General features: G+C 38.4%; 1 protein-coding gene and 1 long non-coding RNA gene across 11 annotated transcripts in view; one reads left to right on the top strand and one right to left on the bottom strand.

Moving 5' to 3' along the window:
- The window catches only part of LOC6617215 (protein split ends), a 44,200-nt gene that overhangs the window by 16,024 nt on the left and 10,736 nt on the right, over positions 1 to 17,440 (bottom strand). For 4 of the 10 annotated variants that reach the window (XM_032727729.1, XM_032727728.1, XM_032727733.1 and 1 more), the window contains 3 exons: positions 2,021 to 3,342; positions 980 to 1,951; positions 87 to 907 (listed from right to left, as the gene is read on the bottom strand). In XM_032727729.1, the coding sequence (XP_032583620.1) occupies positions 87 to 907; positions 980 to 1,951; positions 2,021 to 3,342 (3,115 nt within the window). Of the gene's footprint in view, positions 1 to 86; positions 908 to 979; positions 1,952 to 2,020; positions 3,343 to 3,658; positions 4,141 to 4,169; positions 4,308 to 11,827; positions 11,915 to 17,440 lie in introns of those variants that run through there. The other 6 variants (XM_032727730.1, XM_032727732.1, XM_032727736.1 and 3 more) reach the window with 5 other exon arrangements.
- LOC116803629 lies at positions 5,346 to 7,018 on the top strand. Its single transcript, XR_004363698.1, has 4 exons — positions 5,346 to 5,434; positions 5,544 to 5,830; positions 5,883 to 6,108; positions 6,176 to 7,018. It is a non-coding gene; the product is annotated as an uncharacterized LOC116803629 (long non-coding RNA).

Genomic DNA, 17,440 nt, shown 5'->3' with positions numbered 1-17,440 from the left:
AACATATTTTTTCTTGTAAACTAACTTGAAAGCATATCCATTTAAAACGTGGAACAAGCGGTGTATTTGTTAAAACATTTACTTACCCCGCTAGCATTGGAATGATGGTGGTGATGATGGTAATCCATTTTGATGCGCTTTCGGGGACTGACCACGCCTTCATCACCACTGGACGGGCATTCCTCAACTTGTTCTGCCAATTGGAAACGTTGATTGTGCACTGGGTGCAAGTCTTTAGGTGTCTTACCGCAACGTCTCCTGCTGAGAATGCTGCCTCCGGATCCAGTAAACCCTTCAGCTCCACCCGTAATTTGATTGTTGTTTAACGTTCCATCAATGGATTCTCCGACTGCTGCTGTAGGTCCAGCAAAACAATTTACAGCGGTACCTTGTCGAGCCGTAATTGGAGAATCGCAGCGGACATCTTCAAACTGCGTGGAATTTCCTGCACCTCCAGAAATCTCCTCGGAGCTACGAAACCGGAGGCGACCCACTTCATTGAAGTCACAGTCGACGGTTTGACGCGCGTTACGAACCATTCGATGTCTTTGGGCCAGAGCGGCCGGAAACATAGGCAATGAAATTGAAGAGCTAACCCCTGGTGGCATGGATGTGCTCGCTGGTACTGTTCCGGAGGAGTTGATATTAGAGCTGACTATAGCGGACGCCAAGCTGGGAGCTGGCATCGCACTGCAGGCATTAGTACCAATGTTTGAAATGATGATGCTGGTGCTTTGGTTAATTAAATTGCTCGCGCTGGAGATTCCACTGCTTCCTCCTCCTGGCGTGTTGATGGGAGAGCAGTCATCGTTTGAGTTGTTTTGATGGCGGCTAAAGGAAGATGCACGAGATCGAGATTGCAGGGAAGAGGCGCTTGACTCATAGCGACTAAAGCGCGAGTTAGAACCTAGATGAGTATAGTATTGCATTAATAAGAAAGGTTTTGTATTTAATAAAATTTGCAAACTATTATATTTACCCGAACTTTGTTGTTGCTGTTTCTCTTGTTTATCGTAAAATGCGTCCTGGCACTCTCTAGATGCAAAATCCACTTGAAGCTTTCTTCCCCGTAAGATCGTTCCACGCATATCCTTTACCGCGGCTTGTGCGTTTTGTACTTGGTCATACAAAACCAAAGCTAACTGCTTGCTTCTGTCGATGCTCACTTTAGTAACTGTACCAAACCGTGTAAACTGTGACTGAAGAAACGACTCGGGGACTTTTTCGCCCACACCATCGATCCAGACGCAATTGGTGGGCATGGATTTTCCAAAGCCCAACTTTATCCGGTTGCTGCCCAAGTGCTCACCGTCCATTTTGCGCATTGCCTTTACCACCGAGACAATGTCTGAATACTGACAGAAGGCATAGGCATTCAGGCCCTGCTTCTTGATATCGATCTCAATAATCTCGCCAAATGCCTCAAAATGACCACGCAGTTCGCCGGCTGTAATGTCCTTCTCAAGGTTCCCGATAAAGAGTGTCCTTGTCGACTTGGGATGATACTCATCCAGCTCGGCTTCGTAGGGTCGAAACTCGTTGTCCTCGACATCATAACCCTGGTACGGTTCGACTTCAATTTTGCAGCCGAAGAAGTGTTTGTCATGAGAGACCTCCAACGCTTTTTCAACGTCATCCGGCTTCTTAAAGCAAACCAAAGCATAGCGTTCAGAATTTTGTCCCACAACCTTAACCCACGTAACCTTGCCGTGCTTTTTGTACTCATGAAATAGACCATCCTTGAGGGATGTGTCCGAGGAACGGGCGGGCAGGTTGCGGACTCGTATTGCTAGCGGCCGGTTGTCTTCGGAATGCACGACGGGATTGGCCGTCAGACAGGAGGATCCGCTGGAACTAGAGCTACTGCTTGAAGATGAACTAGACCCACATCCCCCTCCGACGCCTGCACTGCTGACGGTGCCAGATGTGCCACTGGGATTTGAAGAGTTGCCTGCGGGAGTAAAACAAAGACATTTAATACGACATATCTCTAATATAATTTTGTATGATCGCAACTTACTGGTTACTGCGACAGAATTAACGGTGCGACTGCTGCGCCCCTCTGCCATCGCACAATTGCCCGAAGACTGGACGGGACTGGACGCGTGCGAGTGGGATGAGGAGTGCGATGAGGAGGAGGAGCTGTGCGAACTGCTGTAGCTACTCGGTGAGCGCGAGTGCGAGCGACTGGAGGAGGTGGTGCTGCGTCCGTGCAGGTTGTGTCGTGTCCGGATCGGATGCGTTGGCACCCCATTGTCCACGGCGGCGGCCAAAACAGCGGCCACATTTAGAATGTCACCGCTGGCTGTACCGGAATTGGAACAAACTCCCGCTTCTGCTCCCGATCCTAACCCCATCGATCCTGCTGCTCCAGAAGCTATCGTGGGCATTGTTGGAGTCGCCGTGGTTATTGTATTATTTAAACTATTACTACTAAAACTATTGTTTGTGATTGTACTTGTCGTAGTCAAAGGAGTAGCTCCTCCAGCCCTTCCTGGTGATTCCGAACCAGAGCGTTCTCCTCCGCTTCCCGCTGCTCCTGCCCCCTTAAGTAGCTTATTGAGTTTGCTGCTGTGCAGAAGCATATTTCGTGAGGTGGCGGTGTTCAGTGAGTCATCCGCAGCACTTCCCGCATAGGCCACGCTTCGGTGCACGGCCGTGGTCTGCGATTGCGACTGAATCTGTGGCTGTCCTTGAGCGGTGGAGGGACAAGATCCGGCTCCTACCACTGGACTGCTGGTGTAGTGCGGGTGTTGAGGATTCTGAAGATGCGGATGCTGGTGCGGATGATGGTTGATCGGTGAGCTGCTCATTGTGAAGCCCACGGCTGCTGAGGCGCCGGCATTGCCACTGCCACCAGAACTTTTCAATTGGGCCGTCGTTGCAGCAGTGGCGGCTTCGTACCATGACTGTGGTGGAGCCACCCGCGCGCTCTGATGGTTCTGGTGGATATTCTGGGTGCTGCTGCGGTCGCCTAGCGCCTGCGGTACTCCCCCAGGACCTGAGCCTACCAAACCTCCAGTCCCAGTTCCAGTTGCTCCCGATCCCGATCCTCCAGCTGTGCAGGCTACTGTCGTCGTCGTCGTGTTGCTGCTGTTGATGCCGCCGCCTTGAACGCTGGCAGAACCATTCCTGTACGGCCGATCTCGGTTGCGCGATCTCTCGGAAGACCCTCCTGCCGCCGTAGCGAAGACTGACGCGGAGGCGCTCACGGACGAGGGACTGGAGTTTGAATTTGCCAAGGAAGTTGAGTTGTTCGCTTGATACTGAGTGACTAAACGGCTGGTGGTGCGGTCGTAATAATTCCGTTCGAAGCTGTTTGTCGGTGGTTCCTCTGTAGACCTAAAATAGTGTAGAACAATACATCAAACTTCAGAAACACATATAAATGTATGTATTTGTTATAGCGTCTAAATAAAGGTCAAAAATATGTTTTAATTTAAGCATAATTAATTTAGCTTTTTCTGCTTTGTCTTTATATATGTTTGTACCACTTTTTTTTATTATCTATGCAAAAACATATACGCATATACATATAGTACATGCATATGTATATATTGAATTAGGGTTGCCACCACTTTGTTTTGCTTTTTTTAACTACGTATGTATGGTCATTGCATTACCAATGTTCATGATGCTTGCCAAAATAGTAACCCACCTTCTCATATTATTTATCGGTTCTCGTTGGGAAAATCGTTGTCGTGGTAAGCATTGCTACATAGGTAATCCCGGTTTAATTTATCAGCCCCAGAACCGGGCGCCCCAATATTTAGTGCTAACATCGGGAAACAGTAATGTACCAAATCTATCGTTTTTTTTTTTTTCTTATCCGCTCCCGATTTCTTCGTACTATTGATAAATCGGCACTAAGAAAAATTTCACTTGGTCAAATAAATAAACGGGCGCCAATTAAACTGACGTGCGGCTTAATCCGCCAAGTTCTTCCTTTATTTGTCTGCGTCTGTTTACGCGGCTACACATACAAACAAATATCTCACACACTGATGCGTTTGCACACACGAAAACTGCTACGAAGAAGTACAAACACAGAAGCAAAAAAGCCGGGAGAGCCACGTTTTTCTTTGCTGCTATATTTAATAGCCAACCGGTTTTAAGTGTTAAATATTTTATTATTCCGTCACTCTTACACGGTTTAAGGCTTTCCTTACGTTATTTGTTCTTGCGATTTGCTCTTCATTTAATAAACAGTTCGTCCCCTCAGCTCATTTCGCTCACTGACTACCGATTTCATTTTGTGCCGATATTCGTGTTTAGTGCTGCCAGACTGTCTGATACTACCGTAACGTAAGCTACTCTGACGTAAAGTAACCATACGTAACGTGAACCGTGTAAAAAGCGTGTCAATTTTCTGAATTTACATTTATCCAGAGCCATTTTTTTTTTATTTTCTATTTTCAAATTCGGAAGATTCGGAAGAGACCAGGTAAAAATTTACAGTTTTACCTGAAGTTACGAGTAACAATCACATTCAATTCAAGACTCAAAAACCAACCCCCATATAAATTAAGGCGCAGAAGGCTCAATTTTTTCCATAAAAGGGACAATGGGGTTCAGTTGTACATCGTTTTCAGGCTCACCATATCTTAAAAGATTAAGATCCCTACTAAAAATAACATAGTGCTAAATAGCAGCCGTATCTTAATTAGTACTAGGTTTGGCTCTTACAAAAGATGTGATATTTTTCGTATCTATAGGAAACTCAAGATTTTATTAGCTTTCTAGAGCGCCTAGTTTAATATATATAGTACTTTTCAAAAAATATATTTATATTTGAAAGTTAAATTACAAAAAAAGAGAAAATACTTCTATAACACAGTAATATTCTTCAGACTATTCTTGAAGGTATTACCAAGCCTTACTTATGATACAATTTTTGTATAATTACGATGGTTATGCGACTATTATTAATATTCAACAAGGATTTAATATTGTCATGAACGTTTTGACTTATATAGGAGAAATTTTTTGGGAAAGACCAGATAGCTTTATAATCGTAATCCTAATTTACCCAGGCTACGTTATACAATGAACAAGCTGATGAATTGAAGCCATCTTAGTAAGAATGATCCCTCAAGCCCTCAGAAGCTGCTGCAATGAATATTTTTTAAAGCCGCATTAGACGCTTTAAGGGGCAGCACTTAGAATATGGCCAAACGCATCATGCAGCAAGAAGAAACTGTTTACCGCATATACATATGTACTGAGTATATGCACAGGGATGGTGGTGGTGGAGCTGAATGCAGCAGTTTCCAGCCCTCTGCTCAGGTCACAGAATTTGGCGAGCAGCGCCAGAGGCAGAGAATTCGACTGCAGCAGGAGAACGTGCCAGACAAAGTGGCTGTGGTGCACATAGCTCGGGGCCTAAGTCAGGCGGGTGGCACTGAAGTGCGGTACAGTCTTTCATAAATTTATGGTAAATTCTTATACGAGTATGAAGTAACTTATATTTTGAGATTTCTTGAAGGATGTTCCAAAAAGATATTAACCCTACGAAAATGTTCATATGCTTAACGAAAACGCAGTTAGGAGGCGAAACAGGGGTTAAGATGAGTAGAGGAGAATGATTGTCCGGCATGCGCAGTTGAGGCCATCGGAAAAATCAATTCAGCTAAAAGAGCGCCCGGTTCACGGAATTGCAGGGCCACACCAACCAAAACAACGCCACCGAGAACAACAACATCGCCAGTAATAACAACATTACTGCGCAACATTTGTTGCGCCCAGGAGAAAAGGGGAGGGGGGAGGCTTGCGGCCAGTCGAAGAAGCGCCGTCGCCCAAAACCACCCATTGAACAACAACAACCTCGAAGGTAGGTGGACATTTTTGGGCGTCTGTAAATTGCATTACTGCCATGCTTGCAGCGCTACTGTGGATGCGGGAGCGCTTATGTAATACATTACCAAGAAGATGACTGCGCAGTAAATGGCTGATGAGTCGGTGAAGAGAAGCAAACCTAAATAGCGGTGGTTTTAGGTTTAGGTTTTATACGAATTTTGATACTTCAAACGAAACGTTCAAATACAAAGCAAACAGCTGAAGACTATGTTATAATTTACATGAATCCTCTATGTCAAAAGCCTAGCGATGGTAAGCTATTAAGAAACGTATCAGCATTAAAACGGCTCTCACAAATACATTTATTGTTTATTTTTAGCACACAATTGGTTGGTTGAATCGTCAGCGCACAGCCTCCCAGTCATTGTCCTGGCAAAAGTTTCTCACCGAACGTCCTTGTTTGAGGTTATTTATGTGTATATTTGGCTTCCCTAGCACATAACAGAAGGGGAGGCTAAAAAGAAGCCCCGTATGTACTTAGCCTGCAGGGTTTCCCGCATTCCCTACACATTCACACTACCGTGTTCATAGAGTTGAAATTTCTGTTACCCTTTTCAAGTCTTATTTTCAATCATAGCCGGACGACGTTGCCCTCCCATTTCCCAACTGACTGCAGTCAAAGTAATTCGAACGGGAGAACATTCACTACACGCGTCTCCCTCAGGGCGTGAAATTTATCAACATCACGGAATTGGCAGTAGGAGTAGGAAGGTCGGAAAGAAGAAGTTACAGAAGCATGGTTGGATAGAGTGCACCCCGGTAGCATGCAAAAGTTGAAGGGCACGGGAATGACAAGACGCAGGACGTAATCACGGCATTCTGCTAAAGGAATTAGATAAACATATTAGAACAATTTCTCATTCTAAAGCATTAAGAATATAAAATATTTCGTATCCCACATAGAATTAAGAAATGTTAGATTTAGAAAATAGCCGTTCTTTTTGCCAAGATTATTTCATGAAATGTTAATGTTAATGTTAAAAAAAAACCAACATTAAAACTAGAGAGAATACTGGCAAATAAATTTTGGGCGTTTTGTAGGTGTAAGGAGGGGCGTGGCCAAAGTGTTTCTGGTATACCGATAGAATTTGGCAAGACAAACAATATTACGAAGAAAAATCAAAACATATTTGGGCGGTAGAGTGGGCGTGGCACACATTTTTTTGGCAAATCGATAGAAATTTACAAAACTAAGACTATGAAAATTTGAAATATATGCAATAACTAAAATATGAAAAAAAATTTTGCAAAAGTGTGGGCGTGGCAATTTGGAGCGGTTGTGGGCGTATCAACAAACTTGCGCTTCGTCTATCTCTAGATTCTGAATGCTTAATCTTAGCCTTCTAGCTTTTATAGTTCCTAAGATCTCGACGTTCATACGGACAGACGGACGCAGGATTATACATATATACTTTATATGGTCCGAAACGTTTCCTTCTGCCTGTCACATACTTTTCAACGAATCTATTATAGCCTTTTACTTTACGAGTAAAGGTTGTAATAACCATTATTGTTTTTAAAGCATGTTAGCTTTGATTTATCTGAATAGCACAGTAGACCTACAATATTTTAAACTAACTTCGGAATTAAGAAAACGGGATATCCTATGAATCTATTAATCTTGCTGTTTAGATTATTTTGACACATCTCCAGCAAATTAAATTATTAATTATTCCAACTAGCGACCTCAATTATAGTAGTAACATGCATGTGAATTGGTGTGGTGTATGTCCAAGGTATGCGACAAGCTCAGAGGGCGAAGTGGAATAAAAGTTGAAGTAAAGAAAGGCAAGGATGTTCTGAAAAAATTCGCCGCTCTGCTTACCCAAGCCAAAGTGACGCAACCGGAAGCGGCAAAAAAATGGGTGGCAAAATGGTAGGGGTTACATATAACAACAAGCAGGGCTAGGAGCACAGATTAACTTCCCTCCCAGGCCGGTTGAAACCTTTGAATGAAACTTATGCAAGGCGAATGCCTAAGCTGGGAGAGAAAGCTAGGGGAAATCCGAAAAAGGGCAGAGAATTTGCCGTCGTATTGCGCCTGCGCTCTCTGAATTCCAGTACATAATCTGGACAGAAAATGCTACAGACTACGTTACACTCTTGGTACATATGCACATATATAAAAGGCCAGGACATTGGTTATCTCTCATATCCTGGCAGCCACCCACAGCCGCAGGGCCCTATAAACAACAAAAGGATAAATTGCCACAATAAAATCACTGAAAGATTAAAGTAAAAAAAAAGACAGAACATCAGAAGCTAGAAAAAATAACCGTCTTCCTAACTTAGAGGCTAGGATTGCTTGAAAACGAGGTCGTGGAAATGGAAAATGAAAGCACTTTTAAAGACACTGGCGACGACATGATGAGTTTTACAGGAAGCAGCTCTGCCGCGCCCTTTCTGTAGCCAGACTGTTCTCTTTCTCCGCGACACACAACCTCCAGAGCCTATCCACATGCATTGGGGTTTCTTATCATGCCGCTTCTAATGAAATGGTAACAAAAAGCTAAATTGCAGCATAGAAAACATGTAATCACTATAACTACCAGGTATTTTGGAAAATATCAATGACTTTTTTTTCTCTATATCAAATGTTTTCATAAGCTAAAGACGTGCTTACAACTGACAAGCAACACGGATTTAAATATATCTTGCGTGGTAAAACGAAACCAAGAAGGATAAGATGTGGTAGTCGTTGTGTTGATACTGTCTTCGTCAGATCCCAGGCATGCGATGCAAAGTAGCACCACATATAAATGAATCGAGTAAACTAATATAAGTAAACATATTTGTACGAAAACTAGAGAAATCGCGTTTCTCGACTATCAGATACACTTTACTCAGCTAGAGAGAGTTGTTTGCGGGAGTAAGAGTGGCAAAGTTCTGAAAGCTGCGTGTTTAATATAATTTTCTAGTTTTTATTGTTCCCGAGATCTCAACGTTCGTACAGACAGACAGATGGCTAGATCGACTCGGCTATTGATCCTAATCAAAAATTTTACTTTTAATCCTTCGAAAACGCTTCCTCTTAAATATTTTTAATCGAATGTATTATACCCTTTTTTCTCTGCGCGTACGTATATAAACACATGAACTTCTAAAATATATTTAACGAAAATTGTTTCTTGAGTATTTACTTCGAACCAACTAAGTTTTTAATCGATTTTTTGACTACTACCAAACTATAAATTACAAATTGTAAACCGATTAACATCTCTTAAATTAACTGCGACTTTTGATAACTTCTCACTCAAATGAAACCAAGGATTCGAGTTTCCCAAGCACTGGCTGAATTCAGTATTTACTACCACCATTTATTCTGGTTAGTCTTAACTTGTTTGGATGCATTTAAATTAATTTGATTTGGCGAAAATGGAGACAAAATTGCAAACTTTGTTTGCCAAAACCATTCAAGTGAAAACAGGCGACAGTGCAATGCAATTACATGCAGGGAGATGCAAAAACACATCCACAGATACGGATACAAACGCACATTGCGAATGGGATACATAATCACCTCCTTTGGGGGACTGACAATTTAATTAAAATTGAATTTCCGATCAATATTTTCCAGGGAAATTCACAGTTGCAATTGACGCAGCTGTATATGTGTTCTGTATCTAAACTTGCAGGCGTTCTGGTTATATAAGTAATATATACATACATATGTACACTGCAAAATGCAAAAATGATATTGTGAGGTGGATGTATTCATCAGTGTGTAAAATTTAATTGTCCTTCTCTCTGTCTTTTCTCTGTAATAACCAATACATATATTCTTCTGGGGAAAAATAAATCGTTCCTTATCTTCTCCAGCTACCAATATCCGCGGGCCAGGAAGTATTTCCACACACATAAAGATTGATTATAGCTGGAGTTTTCTTGGTTTTGGTAATTTCTTTCCTTTCACTTCTTTTATTTAATGTTTACTGCAATTTATTTCAATGCATCGAAAAGGATTTTGGGACACACCCAAAGTATTCGATTGCAGCAGCCATAGCCATGGCATCCTTATAATGGCAGGGCGATAAACTAAAGGGGAAGAATTGGGGTGGGATAAAGATCCAGAGCCCCTTCAGCATAGTCACGAGAGCCTGAATTTGTCTTTATACCACAACGGTGGTTGTGGCAAATGAATCCTGGAAATGCAATTTCTTTTAATAACGAACTCGGCAAATTGTTTCTGATGCAAGGTACACATTTTTGCAAGATAACTTGGAAATCTAAATGAGTCAGTAATGCTGCTTAAATGCAGGAAGACCTCAAAAATCCAAATCCAATAGGTTATTATTTTAATTTAATTATTCTCATACACACATGGTTATTGTAATTGAAAAGATTAAACAAATAAATAAATCGAAATCGGAATCCGACAAATAGGGGCGTATGTACAACTTTATGTAACGTCGCATTGACATGAAACACACATACACAATAAACCAATAAAACTGTTTACCCACATGTTAAAGAATAAAATTAATTTTACATTCTTATATCTTTTTTAGTTTTAGTTTTTTTTTTTTTTTTAAATATATTGTTGTGTTGATTTTCAAGCTTTTTCAAACTTAGCCGCATTTCAGTTTGTTAACACGTAATATAACGTTTACTACTTAAGCTACTGCCTGCTTGAATTAGTTGTATAAACCATCTTTTATCTTTACTGTTGAATAAATTCGATTGATTTTGAATGCATTTCTTAGTGGGCACACTGTATGCATTTCCGTTATAAACTTTATATTGCGTTAATCTATGAAAGCCAACTCGGGGTCAAAATCGACCTTAGAGAAGCCATATATCCTTTCTCTATTTTCATGCAATGATAATAAAGCTCTAACACAAGACACTTTAAATGCATAATTCTCAAAATGCGTAGGTTAAAAAAAGGAATATACTAGATTCTGTTTTGATTTTAATCATTTTCGTTCTAATTCCTACCGATTTAGACTAATCTTTAAAATAACATATGTATGTATATTCGCCCTTTGTACTCCCGATAGGAAAACATTGTGTTCGAAATATAAGATTTAGTTCTCAAGCATATCTGTTTGAAAAGTTAAGATTGTATAATTTGAAGGTATTTTCACAGCTAAACATTTATTCATCTTATATAAGAATGCATTTTTTAATACACATAAAATAAAATAGGTGGAAATAAAATAAATAACTTAGTACTCCTTCTGAGCCTTTAATCCAAATTAATTAAAGACCATTACTTAGGACGGTGATAATAGTACACGTTTGAAAGCTGCCATCAGTCTTCTTTTTTAATTTTTTTTTTTTCATTGTATTGTGTTTAGCCACGAATACGACTTAAAGATGAGACGTCGAGTCAAAAAAAAAACCTTGAACATCTCTATTAATTTTTGTTAGCCTCTATGCATTATTTGCTAATATATTTAAGCCGGCGTATACATATCTGTGTACCGAATTCGATATTATTTGTCCAGATTTATTGACATTTTAAAGAGTGTGTCTCTTTTTGGGCTTGGTCATAGCAGCATGTTTGTATTTCATTTCCTCGTTATGACCGGTTTTCGAAAATCTATTATAATCGCTAAGTGGGTCACACAACACCGAGTGATATTTAAAATGCTATCGATTCACAGACTTCCGAAAGGTACTGTGTATATACTATTCAGCTGTCATCAGTTGTTCAAGTCAAGTGCAATCAGTAAATACAAGTGAGTAGGAATTGAGCTTAAGTGTAAAATTCTTCCCAGGGTAAAAGAAACGGCAAGTGCGTAACCGAAAGAAAAGGGTGATGCGGCACATTACGCTTCGTTGCACGAAGCTGATAAGAAATGTCCTATGCCAATGGTACTTATTACTTCTTTTCCGGGTGAATTTCTTCCAAGGAGGGAGATTGAAACATGTAACATTTAGGTGACTTAAATACATTTTAGCCATTTAGTTGAACGGTAGACTTTCAGATATTTAAACGAAATACTTCACTGACATGTAAACTTACATTACTATCAACATTACTGTCGTCACTCAATGGCTGCCTCAATAATCCAGGACTTGAGGCAGGCAGTGTCGCTTTAAGGATACGCACCTATAAATAAAAAAAATCAAATCAAAATTAGAACATTAACATTTTTTACAAATTTTTAAATTATTGTCATGCCTTTCCAGAGGAAAAAATATTATTTTCTTAAAGTTTCCCAGAAGTTTTTCTCGATTTTTGTACATTTCTCAACCAAAACGGTCTTTCTCCATTTGCCAAAAGTTCAAATCGTTTAGGACGAGCCAAAAATTGTAAAGCCAAAAGTTTACCTTATAAACATACATAAATACATTATTTGTATTTGACACGAGAAGAGAGGGACAACTCACACACACCGAAGAAAATACATTACTAAATCGAATAATAGCCTGAAAACCATTAAAAGGTCGAGAAAGCTAAAACAAAACGCCCAATAAATACCGTAAGCAAAAAAAGTCCAATTTTATAATTTTGTTTACATATTTTCTGGAAAATTGGTTAAAGATTTAACATGTTGCGTGCATATTATGGCATACCCAAGAAACTTTAACTGACACTGACGCCCAGTTTTGTTCCGTTCGCCAAAAATATCAGGAGAGAAACTGAGACGCCGAAAAAGCAGCAGGGTAGAAGGAAAATAGACCATTATGAGTTGTATTCACAATAAGTCTCGAATTTTGTATTGTTTGTGATTATATAAAATGGAGATTTTACACCCCAAGCCCCCTTCCCGTTTCACGCTTTATGTGTCGAAACTTTGGCTGCTACTTATTTCTTTTCGCTGTAATCTGTTTTTTATGCGCTTTAATTTGTTTTCTTTTCTCGTATTTTTTCGTTTCTTGTTATTTGCCAAAAGTTTATTGATCTCTTGCTGACATTGGAGAGTCAGCCGCCAAATGCCGAGCAGACAAAAGAGATACATAGAAACACACAGAAAGTAAGCGGGAGATATTATAAATGCACATACAAATATGTATTATTGTTTGTCTATAGGCACATAAGTACATATGTGCATATACACAAATATACGCCTGGGAACTGGGAACCTTTCAACTCCAAGCTGTAAAGAGTCTTTACTAAAGACTCTACATTTTTTTTTAAGAAGCCGTGCCCAAAATTCCAAGTGCAAATTGCTTAAAGTGCGAAGATGAAACATTGTTTTTCATCATCATCAGGGGTACGGGAAACTTTTCATATGACACAAGAATGACAAACGAAGTAAAAATGACAAACTGTAAGCAAAATTTAGACATTTAAAATTTAGGCTGTTTGAAATGGTAAATTGCCTTTAAGGGATACCTATACTCCAAATGCTGGACTATAGCGTTCTTCCGGATTTTTTCTATTTGTCGTTGCAGCCGCAACAGCTAAACATAATTGAAGATAAGAACAACGAATGTTTCAGCAATGGCAGTAGAAATAAAAAGCTTTTGCCGGATTTCTGATTTGTGTTATTTAGTATGAGGGGCCAACAAACCCAATCTAGAACGTGGGTGGTGAAACTTAACATCAAACCCAATTTCACCAATATACTGCACACGGCATAAAAAGAAAAAACGAAGAAATGTACTGTAGCTTGGGGCTGCACGCGACTTCAAAAGTACTCACGCGTGCAAATTGCATAAGGTAACATCAAAAATATACGCTGAAATCATGGAGTACATAATACATATTACTAAAATGGAAGAATAGTTGGCACATAAAAAAAAATTACTCCCTGCACTAAAGAACCTACCAATAGGTATACTCCTAAAAAAACTTGCTATACGTTTGGTGAAAGCATCGATACCATTACGAACTTCGGTACAGCCACATCTGCAGATACAAAATGTTATTTTTTCCGATAGCAATTTTGAATTAATATCAATTACATAAGTCCTAACGGAAGTCAAACGAAATAATACAAAAAAGTCACATTATGGCCAATGCTTCTGCTCGTAAGGACCAACCCCCTTAGCTCAATGAAAATCCAGCAGGTGGCCAACTCAAAAAATCACAGGTCAAGAACACACGATACGAAATCTGTCCGAAGAATAAGAAAATTGTCAATAGTGAGATGACCCGCTCATCCTCGATCTCGTGAGTTAAGAAAACTGGTTATGCAAATGGGTTTACCAGAGTTGAATATTTTGAATATTAATCGCATTTCTAAAGGAAACAAAAAAATTAAGAAATGAAATCTAATATTTAAGTGCTCTAAAGTAATAAACCATTTTGGGGCGTACGATTTGTGTGGGAAGGTAGATTAAAAAAAAAAAAAAAATTTCCTCGACTATCAGATACCCGTTACTGAGCTAGGATTTTAAAATGTTAAATGCTAGAAATTGAAAAAAAAAATTAAAAAATTAATATACATATATAAATACAGTTTAGATTTGTGGACGTGAGTGGGCGTGGCTCATTGCTTTAAGACACCTAATCAAACCCTTTTTATAAAACGATGGCATGATAGTTTCGGTTGGTTGTGGGCATGGCCAAACAATTTTTTTGCATCAAAATAAATATTTGCAAGACAAATTTTACAGTTTTTATAGTTCCCCAGAATAATGCGTGCATACAGACGGACAGGTAGACATTCTCAGATCGATTCGCATAATTATGCTGATCAAGATAATATATTTATAATAAATATAAATGTATATACTTAATATTGTCGGTTACGCTTCCCACCTGTTACAGAACTTTCATCTCGAGTAAGGTGTATAAAAAATGTCATAATAGTTATTTGTTAAAAAGAAAAATGTAAGAGCAACGAGAGTACTCTAAAGACCTCAATCAACTAAATTTGGAAGTCGTTTACGGCCGGTCTTGGCAAAATCGGTTGGGATAATCATGTTGATTAAGAATATATACATATTACTTAAGATATAAACATATTACTTAAGACAAACACCTCACAAAATTTGTAAAAAAAAACTTCCGTTGCAATGGTATGAAAACGCGTATATGAACGAGTATATTTGCATGAAAAAACACTAACAACATAAACTGGTTTACATAGCCAGCCAGAAGCAGATGGCAATAACTAAAGATAAGTCAGTCGGTACCCCTTTTTTCGAGACTAAATTATATGGCGTATATATTCAAGCACGGAAAATAATAACATTTTTATTTTTATTAAATCACTATTCTAATGTTTAATTAAACCGCACCAAATTAAAACCAAGACTAAATTAAACAAATAATTAAAAGACAATTTTAAAATAATAAAATCTGGACTATTAATATTCTTTAATTTTAAATCGATTAAAAATATTCGATAATTGTTCTGGTCTGATACGCTCTTTTCTTCAAACTTGCCCGCTGGCATCACGACGAGACTAACATTATGTTTTCTGTTTTTGTTTTGTGAGTTGGCAGCACCTACGTGAGCCGCTAACCGGTTTTAAGTCTCAAAGGTAACTTGAATAACATTTAAACTTACTGCTGGTTTCTTTATATTTTTCTGTCTGTCTCCTTGGTTTTTTTCAACGCACAACAGGTACATTCGTTGTTGTTGGTAGGTAACAGTCAGAGCTGGAGGTACACGTATGGTATATACGATGGCGGTCTGTTTATATGGAGATTTCCTCAGTCTGTTCTTCTGTCATTCTTTCCGCCTGTGTTTGCCTTGGTCTTTTGTGGCTCCTCGAAATGTATATAGTCGTATGTACATATTTGTGATTCCCTATATAAATATACACGTATATATGGGCAGTGCATGGATAGCATGATGAAAGAACTCAGCTTAAAAGTGTTTTGCATTTGCCCTGTCGTGTGTCTTAAAATCCAGTATATAGATGAGCATTTACTAGATATATTTCACATATATCGTGAAATGTAAAAACATCGGCTTGTCAAAGCTACTATTATTATCATTTTCTAGCCTTTGTGCAATGTGAAGCAATTACTATTTGTTGCTCACTGGTATTTAAATTTTTTTAATTATTTGTGTAAATTTATAAGTATAGATGCTCAAATTAACAATGCAAATCCGGCGCTAGGCACGACTTAGAACCGAAGAGCATGAAATAGAATGGACAACCTAATCTAAATATAATTTTAAAAAATCCCCCAAAAGCTGAAATGATTAATTAAGATCGAGGTAACTAAAAGCTAACCAGTTGGGGTTAAAGGTTGCTTTTACTTTAAGTCTTAACTAATTCATCCTCATAAATTCAAAGAATAAGTTAACGTCAAACTGTTCAAATTCTTGTCATTATTATTCAAAATTCCAAGTATTCAATTTGAATGCATGATGACGATTATCACATCCTTAACAAAGGCCACTAGGCAACCTTAATGTTTCCCTTCCCTCTTATCAATCACTTAAGTTCTGAAATCATGTCGCTAGATAATCAAATCCCTGCAACTGATTTAGAGCTCGAAACATGCATCATATTAGCCAAATGACTAATGGATTCTTTTAAACAGACTATTATTATTCCTATACCTTAGACTCTTAACCTTCCTTATGTAAACACATATAGCAAAGGTTTTCCCCCTCTACGACGAACTCGCCTACAGTTAACGTAGTACGTTACTCACATGTTTAAATTGCTTATCAGCACGACCCTTATCTAATCGTCGGAGGGAAACGCATTTGTTCATCATATATAAAGTATATACAGGCCTATATAAACGCGTAAGCTTTTATGAGCTGATAAAAAGTGCGACTCGGTCATTTAATATGATTTGATAAGTTCTTTGTTAACACTTAATTGAAAAATAGATAAAATACAATAAACCGCCTAAGTATTACAATGCAAGTCTTAAAATATTACTTTACTAGCTTTCGAAATTAATTAAAATTTGTGTATTTTTTTAAATTAATGTTACATGATCGTTAACTAAATTTTGTCAATGGCAAAGGGTCGTACATAAAACACAACAAAAAACATGTAATTTAAAAATGAAAATGTTAGAAATGGTCTTGCTAAGTTTTGTGATAAGATATAAGCTTCCAACGAAAATAGATTTATATTTAACTATCTCAACGTGCGAGGAGTTAAATCAAATATACCCAATGTAAATATATTGGTATTATTTACTGCTTTATCAGGATGACACATACCGCAGCATTGTATTTGGTATTTGGTTTGTTATACTTCAGCATTAAAAGCATTTTCAAGCTCAGAACCAACTGACGATGGAAAGGGAACTTTACTGTGCAATTAGAGACCCACAATTGTAAAAAGAGATAATACTAAAACCTTCTAGAAAATAAAAGAAAATTTAGCGCTCAATCTTTTTAAATAATTTGGTATTCACAATTTTACGTTACTGCTAAAATTGATTACAATTATGAACCACCTTAAAAGATAATGTAGTTTACTTCCTTATACTCAAAAGGAATATACAATTTGCCATTATTTACCATACGTCAAATTTAAATTATCAAAAAATCCTAAAGTTGCTTATTGTATGAATAATACCAAAGGATAGTCGTTAAGAATGGGTACTATCATTGTTTAAAGATAGAGATACGAACACGCACCTATTGTTAATAACGAAAGCGACAAGTCGAAGTAAAGGATATCCAAACCGATAGTATTTAGTATATGTACGCAGCCTGAAAAATTTGCACTGTTAGAAAGAGAGAAACACAATATCTCG

Source organism: Drosophila sechellia, chromosome 2L (genome assembly GCF_004382195.2).
Source record: "Drosophila sechellia strain sech25 chromosome 2L, ASM438219v1, whole genome shotgun sequence".
Taxonomy (NCBI): domain Eukaryota; kingdom Metazoa; phylum Arthropoda; class Insecta; order Diptera; family Drosophilidae; genus Drosophila; species Drosophila sechellia.
Note: the sequence above shows the minus strand (reverse complement) of the source record. Positions and strands in the feature narration are given on the sequence as shown.